The following is a 15508-nucleotide window of genomic DNA, read 5'->3' as shown; positions in this document are numbered from 1 at the left end:
GGTGCATGTTTGCCAACTGACTTTAAAAAATGGTAGAATATCTCTTTAAATGAACTCTCTTACAATGAAGGTAAACTAAATTTATCATTTTTTGTCACATGCTATTTTATTCTGACTTGCTGTAGTTTTGGGGTTGATGAGTAGGAACCCATAAATCCCATACAAGTGATGAGACACTCAAAGGAGTAATGTCAGTATTCAGCTATACACAGTCATCCATAGGTGTTATTATTTTTCCTGCCACCCACAGGAAACCCACTTGGGCAATTGGAGGTTTAGGAATTTGCTATGACTGTGATTCCTAACATAGTTAACCTGTGGCTTCCTGAGTGATCTAGTGGCCTTAGTATAGTTCTGAACTTTAACCTACATGCAACGATAATTTTTTGTTTGTGTAAAGCACCTTTGTTACAGTGATTTAAGAATGAAAAGTACTATATGAGAGCTACATAGGACCAGTAATTTTCGTCAACATTTATACAAGGCATCAAATTATACAAAGCGTCTTTCTTTGACATATGTACTGTTCTGTATTAGGAGGGCTGGAGGACCATAAGTGGCCACAAGTTCACACTTTACTGTATAATGCTTAAAGCGGATTTGGTAAACTTTAAAGCTCAGTTTAATGGGGGGAAAATCCCATGGATTAAAACTAAATAGGTTACAACAAAAATTGTAGAATATTAACAACGTTTAAGACAACTTTCATTTGATCATAATGTTTAAATAATAAATATAAAACTGTGACTTTCTTATTTTTGGCAGAGTTCCAGAGATGCAGAAATGAAATTCAAAAGTGAAAGCAGAGTTAAACTTTTTGTCTTGGATCCAGATGCACAGGTTTGACATTTTAAAATAATCAATGTGTTTCTCATTTTACAAGGTACAACATAAACAGTTTTCATTTTTGTTTCCTTTTAAAGAAACTTGACTTTTCGGGTATTGAACCAGAAGTGAAGCCATTTGAAGAGAAATTTGGGAAAAAGATTCTAGTGAAGTGTAATGACTTATCTTTCAATCTGCAAAGCTGTGTTGCTGAAAATGAAGAAGGACCAACAACAAATGTAAATTCTTTATGTAAATACTTTGCCTTTATGTATCAGATATATAGTAGTTAACCTCTTAATATTGGCATTAATTGACAATGCACTTCAGACCAATAAATCTCAGATACTGTTAGGAAGAAGTTTTGTTTTTTTTGCTGCTGATTAATCCATTAAAATGAAAAAGAAAGCATGAATCCTTTGTAAAGCTTTTATAGCTGCTTCTTTCGTGCTGTTAATGAAAGTGTTTTATTTCTTCACTGTATTTTATATCGTGGATATAATAGTCAAAGAATGCTGGCTCTTCTTTGTAACTGATGTACAGCAGTACAGTAGACATATTTGCTTTGCATTTGTATGTCAATACACATCTGTATTTGCAGATAATCTTTTGGGGATGCTGGTGATAACCTTTTTCACACTTTTTAATGTCTAGGTAGAACCTTTTTTTGTCACATTGTCATTGTTTGATATTAAAAACAATCGGAAGATTTCAGCAGATTTCCATGTCGACTTGAACCACGTCTCGGTGAGGCACATGATATCTAATGCGACACAGCAACTGATGAATGCCAGTGGTGATAACTTACACAGGGCTCAAGATATTATCCATGAGTCTATCTTGCAATATCCTAAACAGGTAAGGAGAAACAATATCAAGTTCTGATTCAGAACAAGAGCAGTGGGTTATCTGACACATTTCAAATAGCTTTTCCACTGGGTGTAGAATAAAAAAAAAAAAGAACTTGTAAATATATAATATATGTGTATAAATATATATATTTTTTTAGGTAATATTCTCAGTTACATGTCCACATCCTGATATATTTCTTGTGGCAAGAATTGAAAAAGTACTACAGGGAAGTGTTACACATTGTGCTGAGCCATATATGAAAAGTTCAGATTCTTCTAAGGTACTGTATCTTTTAAAAATTGTGTTGGTAAAATGCTTAGACAAAATTATTCTGTATTTGTGGTGTTATAGCTAAAAAAACTCAAAGTTGGGTTCCACTTTTTGGATGGCCAAAACTTTTAGATTAATTTTGTATGGCACAGTTTCTTTTTTAGTTGTCTGATGGCTTTAATTAAAGTGTTATAGATAAATTTTTTCATATTGCTTTTAAAAAGTTGAGATTAGCTTGTATACTGTAAAAAAAATTTTGTATACAGTGCTTTTTGTAGTCTTTTACATGGTCATTAAAGAGATTTTACAAAATAATAGTCATACAACTTCAAAAATAAAAGTTTGGGTTTTTTGAGCATTTGGAATATATAGGATGGGACAGACTTTCAGAAGTATAGGCAAAACTCCAGGGTTTCACAAACCTAAATGTGTTTTTACATACACATGAACAAATCTGTTCCCCATGTTTAACTTTTTGTATACCTAGTCAGATTCTTTGCTGCTTTGTGACTTATTTACATGTTTTGGTTATTCTATTTTAGAACCACTATACTGGCTTAAATCCTCTATATATTTACATATTAAACATTTTTTGTCCAATTAGATTCCATCATGCAGACAATAGTATGCATTCACATGTTTGTCTTCTGAAATGCACCATTTAAGAAGCTATTTTTGCTATTTGTCTTTTTAGTTGCTATTGCTTGTCAGAAATCGAAGTAATAAAACAAGAGTTTCAACTGCAGTAACTAAAAATGTCTGGTACTTTGTCACAGGCCCGAAGGTTGCAAGACATAAACATATCTGTTACAGCTCCAGTCAGCTACTGTTGAACTATTTTTCCTATTTTCCACAGTGCAAAATATAACAGGGAAGAGGGAAGCTTCAGAGTATAGTATTCAACAGACAAATAATGATCCCTGTTACCAGTTAATATAAAGATTCTTGCATTCACCTTAATGAGCATTATATGTTTCAGACCATCTTAGCATATATCAAACTAAATTATCTGTGTTTTGTAAGCAGCATTTTAATCTTTGTCATTAGTAACAGGCAGCTTTACAATCTAGGAAGCCATTGATTCATAGATTCCAAATCCAGAAAATGGACCATTGCAATTATCTAGTCTGACCTTCTGTATAACACAAGCCATAGAACTTCCCCAAAATAATAAAAATAAATAATTCTTCAAAATAATTTCTAAAGCATATTCTGACTAATAGTCAAAGAAAGACTTAAAAAAAAAAAATCACAGACTTATTTTTGGTGGCCTTTATTTACAAGGCCCTCAGCCAGGAAGTAGACTTAATTCTTTCTCTTGATTTGGTACCCAGCACTAGAGCAAGAATCATGTTGTCCTTTATTATAGATGGAACTGGTAGCAACACTTGTTAGGGTTGCCTACCGTGTGTTTCATTATAACCCCATTTTCAGTTGCTTATGTAACACTATATAAGTTTAACTGTTTGGGCTGAAATTTTTCTATTCTTGCTCTCTGCTCCAGGTTAAATTTTTTTCAGCAAAATGAAACAAAATCAATTTTTCCATCTCTCACAGACCTTCCTACACATCAGCTTCATTGAGCATGTGTCCATGCCCCACAGAGTTAGTGCTTCTGACAGGGAAAACAAAACCAGCAGTCTCTTTCGCCTAGGAGAAGGTGTGTTGGCTGGAGCAAAATCATTAGTTCTTGCTCAGTTCTTCCCAATTAGTGTAAAGGGTTATGAAGTGCATAGACTTGTTATTGATGAAGGCCTCATGTTTGCCAGTCTCCTAAGATACAAATGCAATTGCCCATATTTTACGGATGGGGTAACTGAGAAGTTGCATAAGGTCACAGTGGCATAGCTGGAAAAGAGTTGTCTCTAATATGAGGTATGCAAGTCTCATCCAAGGCACACTGCCTGTCACAATGAATGTTGCCAATCTATTTGCTTGACTGATCTGTGTGTAACCACTAGAACTCAGGATGCCTCAGTCAACATTCCTTTGCTGTCTAGCAAATAGCTTTATAATCCACTGGCAGAGTGTATGTTGTAACCCTCTCTAGTTGCTGATCCACAGAAGATAGCAGCCTACTACTGCTACCAGCTACTATTTTAGTTCAAGTGGTAGAGGTCTGCTACATATCTAAAGGTACTGGATTCCAGCCTTGCTGATGACCCATGTGGAGGCCATGTGATGGGATTTGTTGTCTTCATTAAACAAACAAATCTAGGAAATTGCACTCTCAAAACTCAGTTAAAAGAAAGCTATGGTTCCAAGTCAAACACTCAGAAATTAGGAAATTTCATAATTAAAGTTACCTGTGCAACTTTAATTTCACCTTGCTACTTGTGTATGTTCATAATAATACAAGCTTTAATTATGTGGTCTCATGCTATTTATTTTACAGGATCCCTGCCTCATTCATTCACCCACTCCATCTCTAAAAAGTCTAATCATCCAAGATATCTTCCTCCCCTGTGCTAGAGCCCTTCCCCGCCACATGGTAAGACTCCAGCAGTGGGGATTCAGAGGAGAAAGGCTCTGGCAGCTCTCCACTGCTGGAGCCCTTCCTCCACTGTGGGGAAAGGCTTGGCAACTCTGCCACTGGAGCCCTTCCCTGCTAAAGGGAAAGACTCTGCTAGTTCCCTGCTGCTAGAGCCCTCCCATGCCACGGGGAAAGGCTCTGGCTAGGGTGGGGGAGGCAGCAGGGAAAAGCTGCAGGGGCAGTGGCGAAAGGCTGTCAGCTCCCTTTTGCAGCCCTTTTCTGCTCAAGGAAAGATTCCAGTATCGAGGAAAGGCTGGCAGGTGGAAGCAGCGGGGAAAAGGCTCCTTGCCACAGTAAAAGGCTCTGGCAGTGGGTAGCAGCTGAAGCTTTTCTCTGACATGTATAGCTACATGTACAGTACACGTCACCGAAAGTGGTGTGCTGTGTAGACATAGCCTAAGATACAGCCTTGTGTGACCATCCACACACTCATCCAAGCTCTCATCATCTCATATCTTGATTACTTCAACATCCTTATTTTTGGCCTTGACAAATGCAATCTTGTCCCACTCATAACCATTCAGAATACTGCGTAAAAGCGAATTTTCCAAGTCCATAGCTTTGACCACATCAGCCCTGTTGATGTACCTCTTCAGTGGTTCCCTCTTCTCTGTTATATCAAATATAAGCAACATGTCTTCACTTTCAAGGCCCTTCCTGGCCTATCCCCGCCTTACCTTTTACCTCTCTTTCAAAAGGTTGACTCCTGCCTCCAACGGGCCCATGAAGTCAGCTTCCATCACCCACTTTTTAAAATTTATATTTTACTGACCTTTTCCCTCCCAAATTAAGGAGAGAACAGAACAAAAGACAAAAGTAAATGAATGGGAAGGGAGGGAAAGGGGGCAGGAAGGGGAAAGGAAACAGACATCTCAATCACCCACTTGATAAACTTTCAAACAAACACCTTTGTGCTTTCTCCAACACTGCCCTGCAGGCTTGGGATTTGCTCCCTGTAAACATCCACAAACCTAATTCATTATCCTCCTTCAAAACACTCCTTAAAATTCTACTTTGCCTTGAGGCCTTCAAAAAACTTGTCTGCTGGTGTGGTGAGAACACTGCCTGTCATGCTGGCCAATATTTTCTTATTGTTTCCTTGTACTTTCCCATTGATCTGTCTCTTTCCATCTGTTGCCTCTTGTCTTACACTCTCTGGGGCAGGGTCTGTCTTTTTTTCTTTTTCTTTTTTTAGTGTTTTTATAATGTTTAGCACAATGTGGTTCTGGTCCATGCCTGGGATTTCTAGGGACTACTATAATATAAATTATAATATTTTTCAACATATAGAATGGAAAATAAATATAGCAGTGAGGGTTTCTAAAAGAAACTGGACTGGGATGCAGTAGAGTTGGGTTCTGTTCCTGGTTCTTCCACAGACTTCATATGTAATGATGGGTGAGACTTCTATTTAAGAAAAAAAAAAGGCCAAATTAAATTGCACAGGCAGTGTTAATTCTGCTGTCATCATCTAACTTTTGAGTGCTTGACTTTGCAAATCTAGCCTTCTGTTAACTTTTTATGTGTAGGGACATACACCATATGAAACCTGGGGCTCTCCAATGCATATCTATCTAGTCAATATGCCCACATTTAGTATGTTACACTCAAGGCCTTATAGAATTTGGTGGGATCTTAAGGCCCATTTCTGCTTTGCATAAAATCCTATTTCATTCTGTTTCACTTGTCATTTTCTTGCAGTCTAGTGATGACTATAAACATTTGGACACTTACAAATTAACAAACAATAACAAAAAACTCCTTCCTCTATATGGCAGATGCTGCAGAGATGTCAACAATATAGCTCTAAAAGACAAAAGGTATCCAAATCACAAAATACATTTCCTTGCTACAGAATCAGACAAAACATACTGCTGAGTATTTTGACAGTGAGAGAGCAGAAGAAACATTTGCTCTCTGTAAGTAAGAGGTGGAAGGAGAGAGGCATAGCCCCAAGACCTCTTCTCCAGTCTGAAGTAAACTACAGGCCGACTTCTACTCTGCCTTCCTCATCTAGACCTTTGATTGCATCTCTGTAGAGTATCCAGTAGAAGGCACTATTAAAGGTACTACAGAAATGCAGTCAGAGAAGGCAAAGATCAAGTGGACCTGAAGTGGTAGTGTTTTCTTACAGAATGAAACAGGTGCCTTCAAAGAGTCAGCAGATTAGGTCCTTTTCACCTGTGGAATCAAAGAGAATGGCAGGTCCTGCTAATATCTTAAGGAACTATTAAAGAATTTGTGTTTTGTTTAATTCTTTTTGTTACCACTTCTCATGAATTTAGTAATACTGATAAAAGTTAAAATCTTTTAAGAATTGTTTTCTACTTGGTCTGAGCATAGACTTGTTTATTTTTTATGCATCTTCAACTCCTATATATTATTATTTGCAGGTTGCACAGAAAGTGTTGAAGAATGCTAAGCAGGCATGTCAGAGACTAGGACAATATAGAATGCCATTTGCTTGGGCAGCTAGGTAAAGGATGCAATTCTTGTCATTCACTACATTTTTCTGCTGATTATTTAACACAGTTTCCTACAAAATAACAGTGTAAGTCTCATTTGTCAAAATTCAACTTCCTATTTGTGGGATCTGTTCTTTCTTGGTTATTTCAGGATGGCCCTTTCTAAACTCTGTCATATCCCAGTCATAGATTTTTGGCAAATGAGACTTACATTTCTGTTTTTTGGTGGGATGGGTATTGTAGATGATTGTAACACCTAACCATACAAATAATTTAATTTTACCAACTTTTTTTCACTGACAAAAATTTTTTTCTTGCTTTTCTAAAAAGTAAATTGTCCTTGTTCTGCTTATAAAAATATTAGCTGTGAATATGGTGAAACTCACCTGGGTACAATTTTAAGAATATTAAATGCTTCACGTAGAGTGTGATACAGTCAAAATAGTTTCTTTACCTTATCCTCTTGTTACCAAAATTTAAAGAGAGAATTTGACTTTCAGGACATTGTTTAAAGATGCATCAGGAACCCTGGACAAAAATGCAAGATTTTCTGCTCTCTACAGACAAGACAGTAATAAACTCTCAAATGAAGACATGCTTAAGTTGCTAGCAGATTTCAGGAAGTGAGTATATAATTTCTTAATATTACAAAAATTTAATATCTTTCATCATTAACATAAATTAAAGCATCTGTTCCTTTCTTATGATGCATTTAAATTATGGCTGTCAAGCGATTAAAAACATTAATCGCGATTAAATAGTAATAGAATACCATTTATTTAAATTTTTGGATGTTTTCTATATTTTCAAATATATTGATTTTAATTACAACACAGAACACAAAGTGTACGGTGCTCAGCTTTATATTTATTATTTGATTACAAGTATTTGCGCTGTAAAAAAACAAAAAAAATTTTTTCAATTCACCTAATACAAGTACTGTAGTGCAATCTCTTTATCATGAAAATTGAACTTATAAATGTAGAATTATGTACAAGTCCACTCAGTCCTACTTCTTGTTCAGCCAATCACTCAGACAAAGAAGTTTGTTTACATTTGCAGGAGATTATGCTTCCTACTTGTTTACAATGTCACCTGAAAGTGAGAACAGACATTCTCATAGGACTGTTGTAGTCGGCATTGCAAGATATTTACGTGCCAGATGTGCTAAAGATTCATATGTCCCTTCATGCTTCAACCACCATTCCAGGGGACATGCGTCCAAGCTGCTGATGGGTTCAGCCCCTCACCTATAAAAGGTGAATCACCACTGGTCCGTGAGACTGGTGCGGTTGCGACGGCGTGGAGGCAGGGGCAGTGGCCCGCTCAGTGACAGTACTGGAACTTGTGGGGTGTACCTGTTACACTCCCACCGTTCCTCCCAGGCCACATCGGACAAACTGCCCCTGGCACCAGAGTCAGAGCACGGTGACGAATCTGATGTGCAGCAGGCCCCGACGCCCAAGGAGCTGTCCCCAGACAAGCAAGGGGAAGCTGACCCTCCCCCTGCAGTGCAGTAGTCTTTGTCGTCCCCAGTGGTGGGCCTCTCGCAAACAAGCAGCTGCCCCAACGACTTCAAGGAGCACTAGGCCTTACTCAAAAAGGTGGCTGCCGACCTGGACTTGGAGGTCAAGGAGCTAGTGGAGGAGTCCAATGACCTCTTTAATGTTGTACCCTCCTCCACCCTGGCCCGAGTTGCATTGCCTGTCCACCCAGGGGTCCTAAAAATTGCTGAGTCTTTGTGGCAGACCCCCCCTTCCATTCCACGTACCTCCAAGAAGGCAGAAAAGAAGTACTATGTTCCGGCAAAGGGATTCGAATACCTGTATACCCACCCTCCAGCGGGATACCTGGTCGTGTCAGTCGTCTACGAAAGGCACAGGCGAGCGGCACACCGAAAAATAAATATGCCAAGAGGCTGTACTTGTTTGGCAGGAAAATTTATTTGACAGCCAGCCTGCAAGTTTGGGTGTCTAACCATCACACCCTGCTAGGCAGGTACAACTTCAACCCGTGGGACTCCATCAGCAAGTTCAAGGAGGGCCTCCCAATGGACCGAGCCCACGAGTTCGCCACCTTAGTGGAAGAGGGCAAAGTGGTGGCGAGAGTTGTCCTCCAGGTGGCCTGGGACACTACGGACTCGGCGGCCAGGGTAGTCACCTCTGCAATGGTCATGAGGCACAGCTCCTGACTGCAGTCCTCCAGGCTGTCCCAGGAAGTGCAGGCTACTCTTAAGGACCTCCCATTTGAGGGAGCAGGGCTCTTCTCGGAGCTGACCGATGCACGGCTCCATGGCCTCAAAGACTCCCATGCCACCCTCCATTCCTTGGGCCTACACACCCCTCAGCAGTCTAGAAAGCTGTTCTGTCCCCCATATCCTCTGCCTCCATCGAGGTCCTGGGGTGTCCCCCGATCCAGTTGCTACAGGAAGAAGGACAGAGACAAAGGTTTAAGTGGCAGAACTCTTCATCTTCCCATTCCTCTGTCCAGCTTGGTTCTTCCAGAGGCAAAGGAAGCCAGAAATGGGCATTTTGAGGATGTGCCTGAGGATGGCGCCCCAGTCACTTCCCAGGATCTTCCCCGCCTGCTCTTTTCTCAATCACCTGTGCTCCTTGTGGTCGACCTGGTCGCAGCTGACAGTGGACCATTGGGTCCTCGACATAATATCTTCGGGCTACATCCTGCAAGGTGGAGCCAGATTGCCTGCCCTTTGCCAAGAAGCCCTCAGGCTATGGGACTTCTGTGTACAACATGACATCCATCTCATAGCCACACACCTTCCCTGGGGCCAGGAATGCCTTGGCATATCGCCTCAGCAGGACCTTCCCGTCTCGTCATGAGTGGTCTCTCCACCCAGAGGTGGTCTGTATCATATTCCAGAGGAGAGGTACTCCCCTTGTGGATCTGTTCGTGTCCAGATAAAACAGGAAATGCCACATTTTCTGCTTCTTTCAGGGGTTCGACAGAGGATCCCTGTCGGACGCTTTCCTGCTCCCGTGGTCAGGGGCTCTAATGTATGCCTCCTCCCCCCACCCCCCATTCCGTTGATCCACAGAGTTCTTGTGAAGATCAAGCAGGACAGGGCAAAGGTGATCCTTATAGCTCTGGCTTGGCTGCACCAATGCTGGTTTGGCACGCTGCTGGACCTCTCGGTGTCAGGTCCATTACAGGCACCACTCCGGTTGGATCTGCTGTCACAAAACCATGGCAGTCTTAGAATCATAGAATATTAGAGTTGGAAGAGACCTCAGGAGGTCATCTAGTACAACCCCCTGCTCAAAGCAGGACCAACGCCAACTAAATCATCTCAGCCAGGGCTTTGTCAAGCCGGGCCTTAAAAACCTCTAAGGATAGAGATTCCACCACTTCCCTAGGTAACCCATTCCAGTCCCATTCACCACCCTCCTAGTGAAATAGTGTTTCCCAATATCCAACCTAGACCTCCCCCTCTGCAACTTGAGACCATTGCTTCTTGTTCTGTCATCTGCCACCACTGAGAACAGCGTAGCTCCATCCTCTTTGGAACCCCCTTTCAGGTAGTTGAAGGCTGCTATCAAATCCCCCCTCATTCTTCTCTTCTGCAGACTAAATAATCCCAGTTCCGTCAGCCTCTCCTCATAAATCATGTGCTCCAGCCCCCTAATCATTTTTGTTGCCCTCCGCTGGACTCTTTCCAACTTTTCCACATCCTTCTTGTAGGGTGGGGCCCAAAACTGGACACAGTACTCCAGGTGAGGCCTCATCAATACCGAATAGAGGGGAATGCTCACTTCCCTCAAATGCTCAAAGGACCAAGCCATCCGCAAGTTGATGCAATTGTTCGTCGCGGTGGCCGACAGGATGAAAGATCGTCCAGTGTCCGCTCAAATAATTTCTTCTTGGATCACTGCCTGCATTCACTGCTGCTATGAACAGGCAAGGGTGCCACCTCCGGCGATCGTGACCACCCATTCAACCTCTTACACAGCTTTCCAACCCAAGTACCTATCCAGGACATCTATAAGGCAGCCACCTGGTTGTCCATCCACACGTTCACATCCTATTACGTGCTTATCTAGCAGGCCCGGAATGATGCTGGTTTTAGTAGAGCAGTGTTGCAAGCCACACGACCATGAACTCCAAGCCCACCTCTGAGGATACTGCTTGTGAGCCACCTAGAATGGAATCGATATGAGCAAGCACTCAGAGAAGAAAAAACAGTTACCTACCTTTCGTAACTGTTCTTTGAGATGTGTTGCTCATGTCCATTCCATTACCCGCCCTCCTGCCCCTCTGTTGGAGTTGCCAGCAAAAAGGAACTGAGAGGGCGTAGGGTCGGCAGCGCCTAATATTCCGATGCATGAGTGCAGGACTCAAGGTGGCACTGCTAAGGATACCGCTAAGGCAAAAGTCTGACGACTGTGCACGTGGGCGCGTTCACACCTAGAATGGAATGGACATGAGCAACACATCTTGAAGAGCAACAGTTATGGATGCACGACAGCTGAACACCTTCTGTCTCATAAGGCAAACTTGTGTTTAGGTCAAACATAACAAGGTGGTTAGCTTTGTCGTGCAGTGCTTGTATACGCTGTTGTCAAAGTGTTCTGTAGCATCTCAAAGGGTAGAGTGTAGGTATGTATGTGTGTTGGAATGTTGGGATATTGCTTTCTTTTCCTTCTGTATTTCTGATAGATTTTGGCAACTGACCTGACCTTTTTTGTTGTTTCTGTTTACAGACCTGAAAAGATGGCCAAGCTGCCAGTTATTTTAGGAAATCTAGACATAACAATTGATAATGTCTCTCCAGATTTTTCTAGTAAGTATTGATAAGCATTATTAAATAGTTGAATAAGCTTTTTTACTTCAAAATTTTTATTGTTTTTAATCTATTTTCAGATTATGTTAACTCATCATACATTCCCATGAAACAGTTTGAAAACAGTCCCAAGACAATAGTAACTTTCGAAGTGGAGGAATTTGTTCCCTGTATTCCAAAACATTCTCAGCCTTTCACCATCTACAACAATCACCTTTATGTTTATCCAAAGCACTTGAAATATGACAGTCAAAAGTCATTTGCAAAGGTGAGTGTAAGGAAAATACTAAACTCTTGTTGTGGACTGCAGTTCTATTCAGATATTAATGACCAAATATATATTCTGTTTCTATGATGATGGTTCTGAATAAATGTTTTTTTTTTTTTTTTTAAATATTGTTTTAGGCTAGAAATATTGCAGTATGCATTGAGTTCAAAGATTCGGATGAAGAAGATTCTCTGCCTTTAAAGGTTTGTCTGTGATTTTGGTATCTAATAGAAGAAAAACATTAAGATTTACTGGTTTAGAAGTAACACATTGTGGGCCTACACAAGGATTAGAGTTGGGATCTTTGTTTTTCCTTCTCTGTGGCAGTTGGATTGTCCTGGAGATGACTTGCTCATCTCTGAAAGGTAATGGGCAGAGCCACTAACCCCTGCTATTGGCCAGTCTTGGTGAAAATATTCCCACTGGTCTTTTTATTTCTATCCTCACCTGAATGAAGCTTCCACAGAAGAAGCCTGTTGCAATGTGGGGTGGTTTGCTCCTACTTACGAGGCAAAGCTTTAGAACATTGACTGACTCAAGTGTATTAGGCTTCCTGACTAGGCTTGACTGGCTGACTGCCACAGTGGAATAGGGAGAAAGTTGCCTGAGAGAGCCTAATGCTGGTTTTCTGGTGTTAGGCGGGGCTAAAAGTGAATGATAATTGCTACAGTTCCATAAAGAGGAAAAAATTATAATCCTTCCTTAACTGCTTCTCACTAACAATAGGCTTTCTGAATGGGGCTTTCACTCTATATTTTAAATCATTTAGCATTACATATTTTGATGTACAATAAACTGTAATAATAAAACATTGTTTCTGTTGCTAAATAAAATGGGAGAGCAGCTATGTACCATTCCAGAAATTCTTTAGACCTAAATTTTCAAAAGTGACTAATGAATTTGGGGGTGTCAGTTTTTGAGTGCCCAATTTAAGAAGCATTTAGGAGACTTGATTTTAAGTAAGTGTAGAGCACCTGTCATCTGAAAATCAAGGTGACTAAAAGTTGGGCATCAAGAAATTGAGGCACCCAAAACCACTAGTTCCTTTTTAAAATGTAGGCCTTAAAATGTGGTTCTTAAAATGTCTCCAGCACAGACCCTCTCTTCAGGGCCCAACACAAATACTACCTCCAGAGAATCCTACTTGAAAAGTAAGGAAAAGAAGCATCATTCTGGCACTGAGGAGGTGTGAAGGAAGAGAAAAAGAAGCACATTCTTTCCTCCTGATCAGCTCCCCAGTGCAGGTTCTTTCTATGATGACTGTGCCGGAGCAGCAGCATCAGTAGCTCTTGGTACCAGAGCTGCCAGTGCAGATGCGATCACTGTGGATCTCAGAAGGTTCACTTTACTGGAAATCGCTAGGACCTTTTCCCTGTCTACATGCTGCAGTCCAAATAATAACTCCATTACTGCAGATTATTCCTCATCTTGTCTGGAACCATCACCCAATCCTCCCCATAGGGTCATCTCACTGCAGGATTGGTACAGGGACACCCTTAGTGCCATTTGGGGTGGATTTGAGAGGCACGCTGATTTCAGCACCTGGGGGACTCCAAGGGGTTTGGCCCCTGTAGCCTTCCCACAGATACCAGATCTTTGGAGGGACCTTTATACAAGGTCCTCTCCAGTTAATAATATGAGATTATATTCAAGAGTGTAGTCAGGTCCTTATTGAATCTGAAATACGCAAGCTATCTGAACCTCGTGCTGTGGGAGATGCCCCATCAGTCCTGCCATTAGTGCTCACAACATTGTCACAGCCTTCTGTACCAATCTCAGAACTGAGGAAGCTGATCCCTCACCAACATTCTCTCCTACCTCCACCTGACATGCCCCACCAGTGGCTGATGTGCAGGTTGATTTGGGTCCCCTAGATGATGGAAAATCCTTTATTGGGGACACAAACAATGCCATAGTTCTCCTCGTGGTCCTATTGACGCCTCTGCAATATCTCGACCTGATGGACTACAAACAGTTCCAGGAGTATCTCAGGAGGAAGGGAAATAGTGTCCAGCTACCTACAGAGACAATAGTGGCAGAGCTTCCTCATCCCCTTTTTTATATCCTCCAAGTCTGAATGCAAGTCAATGTCTCTTACCCGGGGCTTACACCTCCAGTCTTCTCTGGCAGTCTCCAGGAAAGCACACAAGATGTATCCCGTTGCAGCCGATGTTTCCATTTCTTGAAAAGTCACCCAACCCCAAACTCCCTAGTTGTTTTAGTTTTGAACCTCCCATTCCATTTCTACCAACAGAGAGGGTAGCAGGCTGAGATGCCTCTGGATGTAAGACCTACTAGTCAGGTTCTCTTTGCATGAAAGTTTCCAAGTGTGGTGGCCAAGTACCATTATGCCCTCCAGGTTGCCATTAACCCCATGTTGGAAGCTCTACCAGACAAGTAAAAGCAAGCAGCGAGATCTGGTTATAGAGGGTTGCATAGTGGTTTGATGCACTGTTAGGACAGCCTATGACAACTCAATGCCTGTTCCAGAGCCATGCCACAGAAACTTCCCTACATAGGTATTCCTGGATACATTCATTGGGGATCACTTTGGAGAGTAAGATCAAGGACCTTCTGTTTGAAGGGCAAGGTCTTTTCAGCAAAAAGTAGATTAATGATTCAAAAGGATGAAAGTTGCCAGGGCTAGAGCTCGGTCCCTTGACCTCATTCAACCCTTGTTCCTCTTAGGAAACCACCAGCATATTCCTCCTTCAGATATCAAAGGCAGGGAGTGGCCACATCCCAGAACTTCCCCTCCTTGAGCCTTTAACTTGACCCCCCCCCCGCCTTTTAAAGGAAACCGAAACAAAAAAAGCAAATGTGTTTCTTTACAGTCCACCTTCTCTGTCACCAAAAAGCAGGTTTAATGTTGCAGTTGAGAGCAGAGTTAGTCTTCCTGAGTTCTCTTCTTTCCATCCCCTCCTTTTGAGTTCTGTCTGTCCTAGTTTAACACTGCCTTGTGCATGACTACTTGCATTTACTGGGTTTTAGAGAACATTCACGGCAGATATGCCATCCAGTTCTCTACCAGTCCACCTTCCCTGAACCTCTTCGGGGACACTTCTCACAAGGAAGTCCTGTGGGATGAAGTGGACTCCCTCTTCTCAAAAGGAACCATAGAGGAAGTCCTTCTATGAACATCAGGGGAAGGGCTTCTATTCTAGGTATTTCCTGGTTCCAAAGTCCTTGTCTACACTACAGAGTTTTGTCAACGCAAGTTACACTGGCGTATAGCCACCGCTGTAATTAAACTGCTGTTGCATGTCCACACTGTACTCTTTGTGTTGGTGGAGCACATCCACAATAGCAGCTCTTGCATCAACACAGAGAACAGTGTACTGTGGGTAGCTATCCCACTGTGCAACTGGACGCAGGGTGCTTTGGGAAGGGTTTGCAGTACCTCCTGGGGCAGGTACAGCATCACATGATGAAGGTTTCTCAAACCCATTGTTCCATGGGCATCCTACTGGATTGCCAGATGCTTTTCAACTGCCCTG

General features: G+C 41.7%; 1 protein-coding gene across 2 annotated transcripts in view; it reads left to right on the top strand.

Moving 5' to 3' along the window:
- DOCK9 (dedicator of cytokinesis 9) overlaps window positions 1-15508 on the top strand; it is a 306118-nt gene that overhangs the window by 149280 nt on the left and 141330 nt on the right. For both annotated transcript variants that reach the window (XM_024204291.2, XM_024204295.2), the window contains exons 10-18: window positions 766-840; window positions 924-1064; window positions 1480-1683; window positions 1835-1957; window positions 6874-6956; window positions 7446-7568; window positions 11664-11743; window positions 11824-12011; window positions 12149-12214. In XM_024204291.2, the coding sequence (XP_024060059.1) occupies window positions 766-840; window positions 924-1064; window positions 1480-1683; window positions 1835-1957; window positions 6874-6956; window positions 7446-7568; window positions 11664-11743; window positions 11824-12011; window positions 12149-12214 (1083 nt within the window). The remainder of the gene's footprint in view (window positions 1-765; window positions 841-923; window positions 1065-1479; window positions 1684-1834; window positions 1958-6873; window positions 6957-7445; window positions 7569-11663; window positions 11744-11823; window positions 12012-12148; window positions 12215-15508) is intronic.

Source organism: Terrapene carolina, unplaced genomic scaffold (assembly GCF_002925995.2).
Source record: "Terrapene carolina triunguis isolate 2854851 unplaced genomic scaffold, T_m_triunguis-2.0 Scaffold21, whole genome shotgun sequence".
Lineage (NCBI taxonomy): Eukaryota > Metazoa > Chordata > Testudines > Emydidae > Terrapene > Terrapene triunguis.
The sequence above is the reverse complement of the archived record's forward strand: the minus strand, read 5'-3'. Positions and strand labels throughout refer to the sequence as shown.